The 18,321-nt window shown below is 28.3% G+C and overlaps 3 protein-coding genes and 1 pseudogene across 3 annotated transcripts in view; 1 reads left to right on the forward strand and 3 right to left on the reverse strand.

The window, feature by feature from the left end:
- Positions 1-1,608, forward strand: part of LOC105626985 (cadherin-87A-like) — a 65,602-nt gene extending 63,994 nt beyond the window's left edge. The window contains exons 17-21 of the mRNA XM_012208269.1: positions 92-227; positions 372-496; positions 572-673; positions 751-964; positions 1,492-1,608. Of these exons, the coding sequence (XP_012063659.1) occupies positions 92-227; positions 372-496; positions 572-673; positions 751-964; positions 1,492-1,608 (694 nt within the window). The remainder of the gene's footprint in view (positions 1-91; positions 228-371; positions 497-571; positions 674-750; positions 965-1,491) is intronic.
- A 1,501-nt stretch (positions 1,609-3,109) lies between these two features.
- LOC105626917 (ribonuclease P protein subunit p21) lies at positions 3,110-3,725 on the reverse strand. The gene is made up of 3 exons (XM_012208209.1): positions 3,708-3,725; positions 3,489-3,580; positions 3,110-3,422 (listed from the first exon to the last, which is right to left on the reverse strand). Exons 1-3 carry the CDS (start codon positions 3,723-3,725, stop codon positions 3,110-3,112), a joined length of 423 nt encoding a protein of 140 aa, XP_012063599.1.
- Positions 3,726-4,555: 830 nt separating this feature from the next.
- Positions 4,556-7,082, reverse strand: LOC105626919. Its single transcript, XM_012208210.1, has 3 exons — positions 6,885-7,082; positions 5,468-5,649; positions 4,556-4,850 (listed from the first exon to the last, which is right to left on the reverse strand). The coding sequence occupies exons 1-3, from the start codon at positions 7,080-7,082 to the stop codon at positions 4,556-4,558; spliced, it is 675 nt and encodes a 224-aa protein (XP_012063600.1).
- Positions 7,083-17,487: 10,405 nt separating this feature from the next.
- LOC105626986 lies at positions 17,488-18,321 on the reverse strand (annotated as a pseudogene).

The following is an 18,321-nucleotide window of genomic DNA, read 5'->3' on the forward strand; positions in this document are numbered from 1 at the left end:
TATATATATATATATATATATATATATATATATATATATATATATATATATATATATATCGTATATCATCTATATGAAATAATTTTTTTAGGTGCGACATGTATTTGCATGTTGTCGAACCGAAAACTCAAACTATCGCGCCGATACCTCATGTGCTCAAAGTTATTGATGCGAAGTATGATTTTTTAAAACATTACTACGCTGGGTTTGCCATAGAGAATGTTGTGGTAAGTAGTAATATCGTGATTTAAAACTGTAGAAATGATTATTTTATAATAGTAAACTAGATAAAATAAATTTTCTTGTAGTATAACAATCAATAATATTACTAAAATTATTGAATATGTGCATAAAACTTACAATTATTTCAGCCCGCATATGCTGGGATTCAAGAAGAACCATTTGATCCTGCACTCGCTGCTTTAATAGCTCTTTTAGTTGTTCTACTCGTAGGTGCGGTTACTGTTACAGTCGTTTGTTGCTGTCTACGCCATTGGTAAGACTACCAAGATTTCAGACATGTTCTTATCTTATTCATTCATTCAATACATCTACATCAATGATACTTCAGGGTGATAACTGTGCCAAATGATATACGTAAGAAGGATGGCCTAATTAAGAAACAGATCATTGACGAATTGAACACAACGGAGAATCCTCTATGGATCGAGCAGTAAATATTATCTTATTTCTCGCGCATGTATAACCTTACGTATGTGATATATGATAAAGTATTGTTCTTGATTGTAGAAAATTGAAACTCTACGAGGAGCAAGAGTTAACGATGCAAGTGTTCAGCGAGCCCGAGGGCGGTCTCGGCGGCGAAAGACGCGGCAGTGGCGTAAGCGTTGGCATGGGTGATACATCCCAAGATAACACTTACGCAACCATTCAACATCCATTGCCTACGAACAGGCATCGTCCGACCACGCCGGATTACACGACGCTTCCAGGAAATCATAATGTAAGTCGAGTAATGCTAATGGATATTATAAGACAGTAAAGCCTTATTACACTGACAGACTTAACTCTGATTAGTGATTCTCTCTTTGAGATCATAGTTTTAACTGTAATGGAGTAATGGAGGAACTGAAAATTACGATAATCAATATCAGTTGCACGATATTGGAATTAAGTAATGAATTACACGACTTGAAAGTAACGAAAAGGATGTATGCATTATATACAAATAAATAGAATATTTGGCCTAGTTCTTTTTGCTTTAAGAATCAATACATAAAAAAAATTGTAATCGTTAATAATGCATAATAGATGTGTAGTGCAATTAGTCTCCTTCTTATAGAAATTTAATAAACTGAAGGTAGTGATTAATTCTTTTTTTTTTAAGTATTAAAAGCGTCATTATTCATTATTGTGCTTTTAATACTCGAAGTAAGTAATTTCCAGTATTAAATTGTATTTCTGTAAAGACTGTAAAGTATAATTCTTAAAGCATAATTCTTAAACACGCAATTTGTTTTTATACTTCAGTTATACGAATCGGCAATGGGTTTTCAAGGATCAACGTTTCAGCCTTCCCCGAACGTGATGCCGCAACTGACGGTCGACCGCGACGGTCAGCCCCAGTTCGTTTCGGGGCTAATATAAATCAGCTCTGATACACGGGCACACTCAGCCCATCCTCTCCTCCTCCCTTTCTATCTTTAAATAAGCTCCATCGCCGTACGTTGTACCTCTTTGTCCGCGGCTCTTTTTCATTGCACGCGCCTCTTCGGAGCGTACTTCGGGCGACTCGCATGCACACACCTCTTTGACAATAACCGAGTTAAATATTGGTCGGGTTTGTCTTGCGAGTAGACGCGTGTACGAGAAGAGCGACACAACACGATATGAAACACGAGACACAACATTCGCGAGATCCGCCCTTTCTCACTTGCGTGACTTTTGCCATTTTCAGTTCAGACTCTTCCGCGAGAGCTTGCGAAAGGACTCATGATGAAGAGTGACGACGAACGACACAGTCAATATTACTGGAGTAATTAATCCCTGTAGCTGGTGTGTGCATGTATATATGTGTGCGTTGCCAACCTGGAGTCCCGTCTGACTTTATCGTTAGAACTACTTTTTAGAAGAATCAAAAAAAAAGCAAAAGAAAAGAAAGAGAGAAGAATATAAGCTAGGTAAAATAGATACTGTGTGTGAGATAACTCGACACGACCGAAGCTTGGCACGACAGATATATGTATATAAGTGAATGTGTAGATTCCGTCCAGCCCAGTTTTTGTATTATTTTTCTCGTTAGTTTAATATTTATGCGTTTCCGAGGTACGTACGTGCGTTCGAAATACGAACGCATCTTGTACGTTTTACAACGATCACTGCCACGTTTCTGGCATCTAAGCGATGCGGATTGCTGTATTTGGTGAACGAACAATTACGTGTTGCTACTCGCACAACGGAACGTTTATAATCAAGATAGTGCGTATAATTTCTAAGTTAGTACTGTTAATTTTGTGTTAGTATATTTATTTAAGATAGAATATTAAATGACTGATATTTTTTCTTCTTTCCAAGTAAACTGTGATTTGATTGCGCCCAAGTATGAGTGTGATGATTTAACTCGTAATGATTTTGCACGAGTCACTGGCGGTGGGCGGACATAGTCATATCATAGTTAGATGAAGTAATGACGCTCGCAGCGAATTCCAGTGTCATTACGGCGAAATAATCTTGCCTTCGAAAACCATGTCGACTTTACACTTTAATAGCGACTTCACAAACCGTCCTCGGCTGAGAACAGAAATCGTGACCTCCAGGAATTCCCTGCGGATGCCACTTTCCGTAAAAAAAAACGTATCGCAATTACTCGATAACAACAGTAACTTAACTTACGATCGAGTTATTTCTAAGAACATTTAATGTAAAACTATTATCGGTATCATGATATTACTAGATGGTTATGAATATTCCAGTTAGCAAAAGTATCTGTTTTATTAATTACAAATTTATTGTAATATTGTAACATATTTTATGTAAGTCATTAATAAAAAATATTCATACACCAAATCTTGAGTTAATGATCTGTAAAATACATTTAAGATCAACTGCTTTTCTTTACTTTTATCTTAATTGACATTATTCAAACGATTTAACTTGTAGGATTTCTAGGATAGTTTTCAGTTTGTTCTTTTACTTCTTCAAGATTGCTTTCAGAGCCAAGTTGCTGAAAGTTTTTGTTCTTTGATTTTGGTGTAAAATCTAATATCCGAAATAGTGATTCCGGCTGGTCGAGCCATAATTTGTATCCTTTTTTTGTAGGATATCTCTTACTATTCATGCAAGTTAAACACGTCCATTTGACACCCTTTATGGGTTTTGATACTAATCTAACTCTTGCTGTCTCTCCAGATATGAGTGGACTTTGACAACATTTACATACAGTTCTTTTCAAATTTGGTTCCCTAAAATAACGAATCGTTAACAATTCCTGTAAATAATTCTTTATAATAAATTATCTAGAAACTTACATGCGCAATACTGCCTTCTTAGCACAAGCGAACATATGGTTACCAAAGTAAGATGCCATAACTCGATTCTTTAATGCCATTAGATGACTAGCCTGCAAGAAAATATTAAATAAATCACAATAACATATTGTTTCTATATTACTTTATCAAGTAAAAATAATCATAATGGGTAAGTAAATATCGCTTATTGATGGATGATAAATTTCAAATTATTCATACCTGATATAAATAATTCATTCTTTGAAAAACGTCTTTGTGCTGACAAATTTGATTCTTTTCTATAAACATGTATATATGTTACAATAAATGTATATAATTTAGAAATATTTTAATAATATTTAACTCACTCATTATAAAATTTATTACTTATTGCTTCAACTTAGATCGATAATCAGCAGCCTGACAATTTATATTGTTGAACAATAACGTATTATTGAACAATTCAATGTGTTAGCAATCAATTCCTCAATAACAGTTTCACACTTTTAAGGTTAGGTTGAATCGGTTGGGTTAAGTTAGATTACTTCCGTGCGAAGATTATTTGCAGCAAATGACAGCTCCTTCTCATTTTAATGATATCTGTCTCGTTGAAATAAATTTTTTGGAGATTAAACAAATACGAAGGCCAAAGTAAATGATAACAAATAACAATTTTATTTTTCTCATCTTTTATTATTAAACTTTTCAATTAAAAAATTCTTTGTTAAAAAATATATATATAAATCCGTAAGAACTATCTAGTTTCATTTTCAATTCTAACATTTCGTTTGTCACATGATAATTATATATAAAAAAAAATTATATCTAGCCAAGTAACATTAGAATACAAACATTATCCTGCACACTTTATACCAACAATATATAAACATGTGTATTTATTTTAAGAATTGAATTAAACATAAATTTATTTAAATAATTTAATTTATTTTCCAATCAATATTTTAATCATTTTTATTACGCTGTCGTAATGTACTGAACAAGCATATCTTTTAACAACGCAAATAATAGATACATCTTTTCTTTTTTACATTGTTGAAAAATAGAAAAGCGGAAAATATATATGGAGATTATCTCCTCAATACTTTTGTAATTTGTTTTGAGTAATTTGATTTTTGCACTGATGCGTTATTTATAAACGCTCCTTTTCCATTTAGAATTTCTGAATGTAAAACTGATTCTAGACTTTTGAATACAGGCGTTGTGATACCCTTGATGATATTTTTCTGGCTTGCATTGGAAGAGTCCGATTCTCTGGATTTAGTCTTACATTTCCATGTCAAGTTTGGCGTAAATTCAACTTCCATATCAAGCATCTCTTCAGTATCAAAAGCACAGTCATTTATGGGATTCTGATTATCGTTTCTAAAAGAAAAGAAAAATATCATGAGCAACTATATTTGATTAATGTTCGTTTCTACTGATGTAGACCAACTTCAATTTTAGTTTCATTTACTTTTTGTTTTTCTAATTCTAAGAATTAGGAAAAGATAAAGAATAAATTAAACCGAGATAACAATTAATCTACATTGGTAGAAATAAATTATATCTACGGAATTGTTCACAGCGTAGTAAATAACGATTTTATCTTTTTTATTATTTTATAAAATTTTTCAATTAAAAAACTCTTTGTTAGAAAAAAATATGTATAAAAAACTATAAGGATCCGTTATTAATTTTAATATTTCGTTTGTTATAATTATTAAAAAATTATAGTAAGTAACTTAGAACACATATTATAATTTATATTTTTTTCTATCTGCGTTCGATTTAAACCCTTTTGCTTCTATCCTTTCATATAATAAATCCTAAAGATAAAATGATGATTATAAACACTTAAAACTTGAGTGATTAAATCAAACGTTGCTTCTGTAATATGATATTCTATATATAAAATTGCAAATGTAGAAAAAATCTCAGGGATCTAAAACTTATTCAAATTATAATATATAATATATAAGATGTAAGCAAAAATATAGTACCGTAAATGATTCTCTTGTCCATCATTACTCTCGTCATAATGATAGCCATATTCTGCTAGAACAATGTCCAAATTGTCGCACTGCTCTTTTAAATCTTTGTACATCTCTTGCGACTCTTTCAGTAATTGATCTGTCTTATCCAAAGATGGTTTCAATTTTGATTGAAGTTTTTCCATCTCAACCTGTGATTAATTGCACAATACATATAATCAAATGCTCACTTCACAATTTCTTCATAATTAATACACTACTCATAGTACATGATATCTTATTTCGTACAGTAAGGATATAATTCAGACTGCATTTCAAAATTCATTGCCAATGCTGTAAATCAGTAATAGGTAACATGAACTATGCTAGCAGAATTTTGGAACACATTCATGGAATGATTACTTAGCAATATAACCAATGTTTGAATGAGTAGGAACTATGATAGGAGTATGTTGGAGCATGTACGCACAGTGACTGACGCAAATAAACCTTAAGATATAGATTTTATTATTTCAAAATAATAAAAAAATTATTAAATGATTACAGATTATTTTAAACCATATTTAAAAGTAATACAACAAATTTTTTTAATAAGTTTACCATTTGGATTATAAGTTATTTCAAAATAAGAAATAGTATTTTTTTAAATCATGCTCTAATAAAAATATATGGAAATGTATTATAAAATAAAAAAAAATTTGACAAAAGTTTGTCAAATTTTTTAATAAGTATTTTATATATTAAGATAATTTATATTAAAGTAAATTACATCTAACTTCTGCATCCAATAAATAAATAAAACATTTACTCTAAATTTTTATAACTAATAAACGATAAAACTTTGCAGTTACGTTATTTTGAATTAAAGTACTTATATAAAAATCTCTAAATGTTTTTAAATTTTAGCTTAACAATAAAATAATAACAAATAAATAAACAAACTAATGTGTTATTCAAAACTAATGTGTTATTAAAAAATATGTTATTTAATAAAATGTTATAAATATAACTTTTATATGTATATAGTTTGTTTAAAGGAAAAATATTAATTAATATATGTGTTATATATGTTTATCAAATATCATTAAATGGAAAACACTCAATCTTCTATTGTCCAATCGGGTCTTTAAAAAGATGAATATTTAATTTTGAATCATTCTGCTTCAAAATTCGGACTCATATAAAAAAAATAAAAAATGTTTCGGATTATATGATTTTAAATCGTATTCTTGAATGTTGAAAGAGTATACAAATTTTTCAAACTTTTTAGATTCAAAAATCTTTTGAAAAACATAATCAGGCACTAATCCAGTTAAGGAATAGGAAAACATTAAAAGGAATGTTGAATCACATAGGAAATGGTTTAATAATTTAATGATCACATAGGAGGAGATCCGAGATATTATATTAACCGAACAGTATTTACGCCAGTATTCCGTATAGACTCCCACAACCCCTCCAGGTAGACATTAGTCTCAATCGTACGCTCTGCGTAGCCACCGATGAGAAGTTGCGGAGTTTTCCAAGTGTCAGAAAGTCTCTCGATGCCTTCATCGATATTGCGTGTTTTGCCTCGCAATCTGTCGAAATAATTTGAGCATGACGCAAATGTACTCTTCTCCATCCTTTGTTACCGGCTATACACTAATGATTGCCAATGACTGAAAAATGGCTGAGTTTTTGTTTGTTGTTGTTTACAACTGAACCAAATTGAATTTTCTTTAGTTTCTCTTTTCATTTCTCTTTTTTCTTTCTTCAATCAGAAAGGAATCTGAGAGAAGACATGAAGACCTTTTTTCTTGTAACCATAAAATACTGCTGCGCACTACTGCCCTCTGAAAAAGTGGATGTAGACTATATAGCAACATCCACTTTTCTGCACTGATACATACATCCATTTTTCAAGACTGATAAATCGATATTTGGTTCATCACCGACGAGATACTATTACCCAGCAAATGAGAATGGATTAAAATGGATTAAAATTGTTTTAATGCGTACTTTAAATCCATGAAAATAGATTGAAATGGAACCGAGCTGACACTAGTTTAATATTCGAAAAAAAACATTCATGTTTAAGGGTTACAAATTTTATTCCTAAGACATTTATAATAATCATACTTTAAATTAACCACTTCAAATTGGTATTAAAAAACGCATCTTGGTGGAATTTGAGAACCCGAGACTTACCTCTCTGAGACTTACCTCTCTGAGAACTTCTGGACTTATGAGTCTTCTATGTTACCCGTTATACCACTTCTTCAATTGGTAAATGTGTTATACATTCTCTACTTCAATTACAACCAGCTGAAGTATGCACGAAATTATATAGATAATAAAAATATCATTTAATAGATATAATAAAATATAAATAATTTACATTACTATGAGATAACATTGGGTAAGTCGGATAATCTAGTCTCGTTTGGCCAATGTCGCGCGCCGTGATTAGTCTAATATTCGGGCTGTGTTCAACTTGGTTTGCGAGTGTTCACATCGATCATACATTTTACTTCTAATCAGAGAAAAACAGAAGAACATAGCTCAATTATTTTTACGTTACAACTTTTTTGAACTTAGTTGGATTAAAACGAAAAATTTCCGACTTATAATTTTGAATAATTTAAATAGCATTTATGTTCCATTTTTAAATTAAAAATATTTTTTATTCAATTATATTGAAAAATTGCATTTTATGTTTAGAATATTGAATTGAGCAGTATTCGCCCCAATCAGAAATGATAATGAAATCGATGTCATCATTATCATTTCTGACTGGGACGTTGCACAGAAATTGCTGATATTATTTTTGAATTTAACTGAATTAAAAAAACTGTACTTTCTGTTCACAATTTTGACAGAAAATGCTAATATTATTTTCAGATTGAAAGGCATAGAGATATGTTATATCTCTATTATTATATAATTATATTATTTATACTATCTAAAAAGATAGTATAAATAGTATAGATTTTTGGTACAATATTGAATCAATATCAATATTTGTACTGATTTTTGGTACTGTTTCGATACTATCATCCAGTATATTAATCCCATACAGCCGTAAGTATAGTATCATGAAACAATATTGATATTTGGTATAATGTATGCATTGATTTTTGATACTATTACGATGCTGTCATCTTGTACAGTAATCCCATACTGTAATAGTACCAAGAATCGTTATTGATATTTGATACAATATAAGTACCAATTATATAAGTACCAATTTTTGATAATGTTACAATGCTATCATCCTGTACTGTAATAGTACTGTATTACGAATATTGGCCCGTTGCTATCGTCCCAGCATTTCTCAGATATCATATCAATACTGGGATTCAATATCGCGTTGGTTTTAAATACTGAAAAATGATATTGGACTAGTACCTCCGGTCAATTCCCACTTGGGTTATTTTAATAGACAACTATATTAAAGTGTATGTTAATAAATAAAATTATTGTACATATATCTCAATTGCGATTGATAAACCAGGATATAATCAGTAATTAAAACAATGAGTCAATTTAATTCGCAAGGAGCAAATGCAATCAGAGATAAAAATTGAAATTAGTTCAGTCAAATTGTTTATATTATATTATCAGTGTGAGCGACATTGTTGCTTTATCTTGTTGTTATTATCTTGTTAAGAGAAGGGATAAAATTGGAAAAGGAATAGAGATAGAAAAAGAACAAAGAAAAAAGGAAGGAAAGAAAAGATTGGGAAGGGGAAGGAGGTTGCAAAATTTGTAGATAAGAATTAGGTAATTTTATTTATAAACACACACTTTAATAGTTGTCTTAAAATAAGGATTGTATATATAATATAATTTTGAATATAACGATCATTTAACGATCATTTAACAATCTTTTTTTTTAATATAACATTTTTTTTTAAATTACAAAATGTCATGGCTTATTTTGAGCTATAATTAAATTAACTTTAAATTAATATAATGAACAAACGTTTCGGTTTATAAAGTCTTTTTCAGTGTTAAAACGCAGAAATACAATTTTAAATTAACAAACTGAATAAAACGAATACAATGAAAATTTAAAAAAACTATCAATGGTAAAGTGTCAATATATAAAGAATTCAAAAAATATTAAATATTAGATTACAATAAGATAGGAATATTTATATTTTTATTAATATTTCAGTCAACAGTAGATTAATTATGTCCCTCGATAAAATAATTTTGTCAAATTCCTCGGTTGAAAATCGAGAATCCAGTTTCACAGACTTGTATCAAATGATTTGAGAATTCATTAATTACGAATATTTTATGATATTCTATAGAACAAATAGATATATTAAAATAATAAATTATTAGTGTAAATAAGAGGTACAGAATCAAATAATAATTTATGTTACTTTATATAAAATACTGTAATCAAAACTCTTAATCAGAGATCTGATTAAGTGCATTAAAATTAGAATTGTCGATATTGATTTTTACTCGTTTGAAAATTAACTGACGCGAAGTATAAGATATATTAGTATAATATATCAAAAATAAAAGTAAGTCAATAAAATCGAAAGTAAAAACAAGTCTGTTCAAAACTATGACAATTTATGTTCCCGTAAATCGTCAAGTATGTTAGAGTTATAACTAACAAGAGAAGAATTACATCTAAAAGACGTCTTTTAGATATCTTATGCAACATAAATGTTATCTGCGAAGTTACGAGTCTTATGATTCTGCTTAGAATTGATCTATTAATTTCTTCTATGAATAAAAATTAAAAATAATTTTATTCCAAATCCATTCTTCTATTAAAATTATTGTACAAGATTGAATCATTAAAAAATAAATTTTCAAAAAATTGTTGCATTTAAAAATACATTGAATTTGTTAGAAAATATATATTTAATAATTATAATAACTATATTTAATATACATATAAATATATTTAAATTGTTAGAAAATTTTGCATCTGAATCGTCATGTGTAATGATATATAAAAAATAATTTTCTAAATCACATATCAGAGTCGACATATTTTTCAAAGAAATAATAAATTTCTTGGAATAAATGATAAGAATAATTGTGAACATTTTATTTACTTGTCATTTATATAATAATTTCTAAATGTACTTAATAATGAAATAATTTCTAAATGTTTATATACAATAAATTTATATTTTGTATCGTTTACTCAATATATTCATTACAATAATGATAATGATCCATAAAAAAATATTTTTAATGACTTCTTGTCATCATGAACATTTTACTACAGCTATATTACTGCAACCTTCGATACACACGTTGTTGAACTTTTATCAAAACTAAATTCTATTGGATTTTCAAATTCTTCTAGTCTTTCGTTTGTATAATCACTTTTAAACTACGAATATTTAAATAAGGTGTGATATCGCGGAGATGACAATTGATTATGTATCAGAGATTGTAATTTTATTATATTATTTCTTTCATGTAAATTTATATTATTTTCCAAGTAAAACAATATTTGAAAACCTTTTAACAAATTTTTCTAAATTATAAATCCGTAAACATCTAATGGTTGTATTTTTCCTGTAATGTCTTTCGGTATAATTATAGTAGTAATATATTTTCCTACAGGTGTTAAATCTGAAATAATATTGGGACAATGTCCAGTCCAAATGAATCGATAAGAAGAACGCTATTAGAATGTTTGAAAAACAAGCTTCTTCTAATCACTATTTTAAAATAATCTGTAAGAAATATAAATGTTAAATTAATAACTATTTTACGACTGTTATGAGATTCTTAAATAAAATATAAAATATATCATAGAAATGATATAGAGATTATAATTTTATTATTTCGTTTATGCAAATTTATGTTTACTTTTTAAAGTAAAACAGTATCTAAAAATCTGTTGTGAAAGGAAATTATTTAATTATCTGAAGTCATTTTACCAGATTTAGATTTTACAATAACATTTATTGGTGTAAATAAAATTTCTTGTACTCTTGGTCCAAATATATCATTAATTTCTTTTAATACAATAAACAATGGTGACAGCAAATTTCCATTATATGATATTATTGGTTGTATGAATATGTTGTTGATGATATACCAGATTGCACAACATTCTACTTTCTTTATTCCTTGATTAGACAATGATCTTTCAGAATGAATTTCCAATTTGAAATCACTTTGATCAGAATTAAAAACATTTTCAGATCTAAACTGTTCGATGAGTGAGTTCACTGTTTTCAGAAAATCATCAGCTGTATTTTGCAAATTAATAGAATTTTTTATTGTTCTTCTAGTTACAAATTTCGTAATTTTTCTCGAAACAATTCGGTAAAACTTTTTGAATCTTAATACCCAACTGTGAGATGCTTAAATATAGAATTTAAATTTTCTATTTCTTCTTGAGAGCTTGTAATGGCTATCTTTGTAAATCGATATCGTGAACTATAAATCTGATTCAACAGCTGTAAATTTATCATGTGTAAATTTGAAGATGCAAGATAATTTTTCTATACAATTTCTACTTGAATATAATTGTTCTTCCCATCATCTTAATTGACGTTCAGATGAAACTTTTCTAAATTTATTTTGCACTGATTTTAGCGGACGATTCCTTTTATTGTTATTTTTTTCATTAATATCCTAATTTCATCAATATTTAACAGCTCATCTTTTATAAGAACTGTTAAAGTCTGCGTCATCATTTGAATATTGAGGATGAGAATTTAAATTATCTTCATTTTATGCTTCTTCGTCATCTTCAATTATTTCAAAATTATGTAGTTTATAAGGTTCTTGATAATCGAGATAGATTTTTCTGTTACTTCCAGCACATTATAGTGAAAAATGCTATCCAACAATAATTTTTGTATGTGTTCTTTTAATTCTATTTCTGCTTCAATAACTGGTATTTCTATTAGATATATTGACCTTATAGATGCTAATAAAAAAGTCTAACAACATTAAGGATTGATAATTATGTCTAAAAATATTAAACTTTGCTTTGTATTGTAATATAAAAACAAATTATATAATTATGATTATGACAGAACGACTGCATTGACTGAACATAAAACTGCTACGTGAATATTCTTATATTGTCCATTTAATATAATTATCTTGAATGAACATATGAACTTATATTACCGCAGTTATTCCTATCATCTATTTCAAGAAACTTATCTTTTCTTTGAAAAATATGTCACGACTCTGATACAAGATACGTGATTTAGAAGATTATTTTTTATATTTCATTACACATAACGATTCAGACGCGAGATTTTCTAACAATTTAAATATACTTTATATATATAAATACTTTATATATGAATACAAGGCAAAGTACATTGTAAATAGCCCAAACAGAATAGCGAAAAAATTATCTTGAGCCTTCAATAGTTTGGACATTTTTATGCTTAATTGCATAATTTTGACGACATTATTCAATATATCCTTAACATGGATCGATCTGGACAGTTTTTGATACGACTTCGAGGATAATTTCAAAGAGATCTCCATTATTGTTTGTAGCAAGCGCATTCGCGGACTACTTAGGAAATGCGTGATGATCATTATAAAACTGGTGAGAAAATAGTATATAACAATGTGAATATTCCAAATTACATCTCCAAAATCTATTTTTGATTTAATAATACTATAAATGAGTGCAAAGTTCGTAACATCGCACACGCAGATAACTATTGTTGACAGAATAAATATATAAGTACGGTTTCGAAACTTCGAAAGTCGAAGCATTGAGCTTGTACGGAAATAGTCCGAGAATGCGACTCCAAGTGAAACTAGGATACATTAAAGATTGAAAGTCCATTGCATTACACAAGCACCATCTTTTCGACATTTTGTTTTTCGCAATTGTTCTTCATCTTTCGAATCGAACACGATTAGAAAAATTTATAGGAAAACGTAACAATTTGAAAAATATACAGTATTATTAATCATATATATTTTAGCATTAAAATGCTATTAGATGCGGTTAGGTTTTTTTCCAAGTAATTTTTAAGTTGGGCTTTTAATAAGAAATATATGCATTAATACGGTTTTTGCATCTTACTCGATGAATTTAAATTTAAAACTGCGAGCAATGTATGCAGCAAAGAAACAAAACCGTTTGTTAATCGTGAAGTAGTGGTATTCTTCGATCGACACTAATCACTCTTGGGATAGATTAATACAAATGATATGTAATTTTTATAACATATGATTCAATAAACTCAAATGATTAGTCTATTAATGCTCATCGCATTAATGGATTAACCTACAATCGAACGTGCGATTGAAAATGCATGTATGATCTGATATTTATCTCAAAGATTTCTTTAAAATATTGGTTTGCATCTCTGTTAGTAAGCCTTTATGTGTGTTCATAGAAAGAAATTGCCATATTCATATAAATAATAACTTTAAGATATCGTTCATTAGTACTGATCAATTTATAATAGGATACTAAATTATTACTAAAATGATTATTACGTATTGTAGAGCCATTTATTGAAATTTTTGAATCAATTACATATATGAACATAACATATTAATGAAAAATTTCTATAAAAATATAAAACATTGCATATTACATTTTATTAACAATGACAAAACAGAGTATTTCAAACATATATTTAAAAACATTTTTTATCACTTTATGTATACTTCTAATTAGATTGTGTAACATTAATTGCTGCTTCTCTGTCGCAAGAATGTGACATGTTTAAAAATTGTATAAAGATTAGCAAGTACGTAGTAATATTCCCCACTATCTAAAGTAAAACAAAAATTTATATAATATAATAGATATTTTAATATTTTTATAGCATAATTGATTATTTACTACTGCAAGAAGCGTCGCATCTATAGTCAAACCTTTCATCGAAAATATATTTTTACGGTGTAATAATTGTAAAGAATATAGTTGCAACTGCAATGTTAGAAAGATATGATAGTTAAACGTTAGAAAAAATAATTAAATACAAGAAAAAATACATAAAATTGAAAAACGCAAATATATAGATTTCAGTAGATTTGATGTATAAAAAGATTGTGTTAGCATTAACATAATTACAAAAAATTGTATAGATAACGTCATAATGTAGCTACCTCATATTTGATTTTCTTATCATTGGTACTATTAAGTAAATCGTGAATGGTAGTACCGATATTTTGGGCTTGATTCTTACCCGTCTCGCAGGCCCACACAATTAATACTATTTGAAAAATATTATATGTCAGAGATGTTACAAGCACATCAAAAAAGTGCCAATCCAATCCGATAAGTACTCCATTTTGCCAACGTATTGTGTAGGAATACAATTCGAAGGTGACAATTAAAAAAGACATGACTAAAGCAGCAAGGAGATTGCAGATTGAAGATTATATTCAGCATTTGTACCGCGTTGCAAATCATTAGATGTTGCTTTTTCAAAATTCTAAGTTCTATTAGCAAAAATTGATTTCTCTGCGTGTGGCATATTACATTGGAGACACGTGGCTTCATATCATTTATTACAATCTTTTGCATATGAACCAGATTGTCATCGATTCTCTTAAAACATGCTTTTAATATACAAACACAATTTATATACAACATAATTATTTGTAATACCGACAGGCCAAAATATATTGTAGATATTTCAATCAGGATAGTGAAAAACTTGTTTTCTAACTCCAGTTTAGACAAAATTATAGTTAATTGCACAACTCTGATGATATTACTCAATATATCCTTAACGTGGATCAATCTGGACAGTTTTTGATACGATTTCGAGTGTAATTTCGAAGAAATCTCCATTATTGTCTGTAGCAGGCGCATTCGCGGATCACTCAGAAAATGTGTGATAATCACTATAAAACTGGTGAGAACATAGTATATAACAACGTGAATAATCCAAATCAGATTTCTATTTAGTTTTGATTTAATAATATTGTCAATGAATACAAGGTTTATAACACACAAAATACAGATAATAATGGTTGACAGGATATAGTACGATTTCGAAAACTCGAAAGTCGAAATGTTGAACTTGTACGGAAATATTCCCAGAATTCGACTACAGATGAAACAGGGGTACATTAAAGAACGAAAGTCTGTTGCATAACACAACCATCTTTTGTGCCATCGCATTTTGATTTTCACGATTATCCTTAACATTTCTAACACGATTATAAAAATTTATAGTGGATCATAACATTTTATATCAGATATACAGCATTAATCATATGCACTTTAGTATTAAAATAGATGCGATTGTGAATGTTTTTTGTTTTTAAGTATATAAGTTTTAAGTTGGTTTCTTCCTAAGAAGAATGAAATGATATAGTTTTTGATCTATACTCGATGAATTTAAATTTGGAACTGCGAGCAAATACTGCAAAAAAACAAAACTAAAGAAACTATTTGTTAGCTGTAAAGTAACCATGGCGTTTTCGATCACTTACCACTCTTGGAATAGATTAGAATACAAATGATATGTAATTCTTACAACATATAACTCAATAAACTGAAAGTTATTACTTATTGCAATAATGGGCTTGCGTTACTGGAAATATATGAATTGCAAGCTTTACTATTTGTTCTCAAATAAGGTTCTTTTTTTAAATGTAGATTAGTTCACTGTTACAGTAAGCCCTTCAATCATTATATACTATATGGAATATAGACACTGCAATTTTTATTAAAATGACTTACGTATTATAGATCCATATATTGAAGTTTTTGAATCAATTATTTTGAACATATTATGATGACTTTATTAGATACTTTTTAAACATCAAAATTTAATTGTGAAATTTAGGAATTTAGCAGTGCTTTCAAGTCCTCTAAAATTTTCGGCACGCAATCCAAATGACTACAAATATGGTATATATATGTATATATATATAGAGGAAAGCCCCCTATTATGAGATAGCGGCGTTTTCGTTAAACTAATAAACGCTATCTATTGGTTCCACCATGAATTTATTGTTTTTTAAATTGAAAATTATTTAGTGGAAAAACTTCTTTTATTAGATCGTGCCGGTAATTATTGCAAAAAAAGATTTTAGAATTTGGATGTTTTTAAGTTTCGTTGAGGTGAGCTTTTAAACCTTGTTTATTGTTTAATAAGTAAATATTTGGCAATAAATTCTTCATGTGGCGATAGTAAGATCGTATTAATAGAAAAATACGTCATAAATTAAATTGCTTAATTACAGAAGTTAGATTTGATGATCGTAAAACCGGTAAGGTGTGAAAATCATAATATGAAATACCCAGCGCATTTCTGAAATAACCTATGTCATAGTGAAAATCATTGCTAAAGTATAAATGTTATTGTACAATAATAAGAAAGACTCGTAATAAAAGAATCATGATAAACATCGAATGCCTGTTTCTGCGATGCTTGGTTCTAACTATCTGAAGACGAGTCGGCTACAATGCATCGCATACTCATTTTGCACATATACTGGCTGTGTTTATTTGTAGTTTAGAAACATTAAATAAAGTTTTTTAATTGCAGTACTGATGTACTTGCGTTTTATTATATCGATTATTTACATCAATTTCTCGACATTTCATATTAGGAGCACAATTTTTTTGACTTTGCGATTTGAACACTTTTTACATTTCTTTAATTTATAAAAAAAAATAAAATTTGAATTAAATTTTACATAATATATTATTATTTAATAATATATCTTAAAGCTTATTAAATTCCCTTTAAAATGACCTATTATTATTTTTTATTCTATCCATAGATTTCTAGTATTTACCCAAAATAAACTCGGTATTTTATAATATGAGCCTTTCCTCTGTGTACATACATGTATATAATATTTCATATTATTTAAGCATCGAAGATCAAGCTTCGATTATTGTAGTCGTTTAATTACTATTTTTTATCGATTGTATTCTCACATGTACTGTGTAAGATTCTTATTGTTTTTTAAACAATTACATGTACGAACATAATATATTATTGACGAAAAATTTTTATAAAAATATAAGACATTGCATATTATATTTTATTAACAATAACGAAATATATATTTAATAACACTTTTACCTCGCTTTATATATCTCTGTAATTAGATTGAGTAACATTGACTGCTGTTTTTCTGTCGCAAGAATGCGACATGTTTAAAAATTGTATTGTGATTATTAAATACATAGTAATTTTCCCCATTATCTAAACATTAAACGGTAAATATAAATAATAGATATTTTAAGAATTAGAATAAATAAATGATCACTTACTGTTGTAAGAAGCGTCGTATCTATAGAAACCTTTTGCCAAAAATGTATTTTTATGATGCAATATTTGTAAAGAAAATAGTTGCAACTGTAATATTAGGTCGCAAAATAATTAAATATAGGAATAAAGAAATTAAATTGAAATTATAATTAATTACAATTATACTTCAATAAATTTAATCGTGTCGGTATAAAAAATAAATAATGTATAGATAAAACAATCTTCTTTTCTTTATCTCGTTCTGCTCATCTTTGATATTGTTAAGTAGATCGTGAACTGTAGTGCTGATCTCTTGCGCTTGATTCTTGCCAGTCTCACAGGCCCATACAAATAGCATCATTTTTATAACGTAATATGTTATTGGTGAGTAAAATATGTGAAGAAAATGCATATCAAAACTAATAAATACTCCATCTTGCCAGCGCATTACATCAGAGTAAATATCAAAAGTGATATTAGTATAGAATGTAACTGTAATAGCAAGGAGTTGCAAACCGAAGATTGTGTTCAGCATTTGTACTGTGTCACTAACCCTCAAATGCCACTTTTTTTGGGCTTAAACTTAAGTTTTAATAAGATTTGATTTCTTTGTATGTGATAAATCAATCCGGGAACACATAATTTTGTATCATTTACCACTAATCTCTGCAT

This window comes from Atta cephalotes (genome assembly GCF_000143395.1).
Source record: "Atta cephalotes unplaced genomic scaffold scaffold00007, whole genome shotgun sequence".
Classification (NCBI taxonomy): domain Eukaryota; kingdom Metazoa; phylum Arthropoda; class Insecta; order Hymenoptera; family Formicidae; genus Atta; species Atta cephalotes.

What these genes read in the sequence shown, in the direction of transcription:
- LOC105626917 (XM_012208209.1), bottom strand. An exon ending in AAGAAGGCAGTATTGCGCAT is followed by an intron (nt 3,423 to 3,488) that starts GTAAGTTTCTAG and finishes TCGTTATTTTAG; the next exon opens with GGAACCAAATTTGAAAAGAA.
- LOC105626919 (XM_012208210.1), bottom strand. Translation starts at nt 7,082, where the DNA reads ATGGAGAAGAGTACATTTGCGTCATGCTCAAATTATTTCGACAGATTG. An exon ending in AGTCTATACGGAATACTGGC is followed by an intron (nt 5,650 to 6,884) that starts GTAAATACTGTT and finishes AATTAATCACAG; the next exon opens with GTTGAGATGGAAAAACTTCA. An exon ending in GGACAAGAGAATCATTTACG is followed by an intron (nt 4,851 to 5,467) that starts GTACTATATTTT and finishes CTTTTCTTTTAG; the next exon opens with AAACGATAATCAGAATCCCA.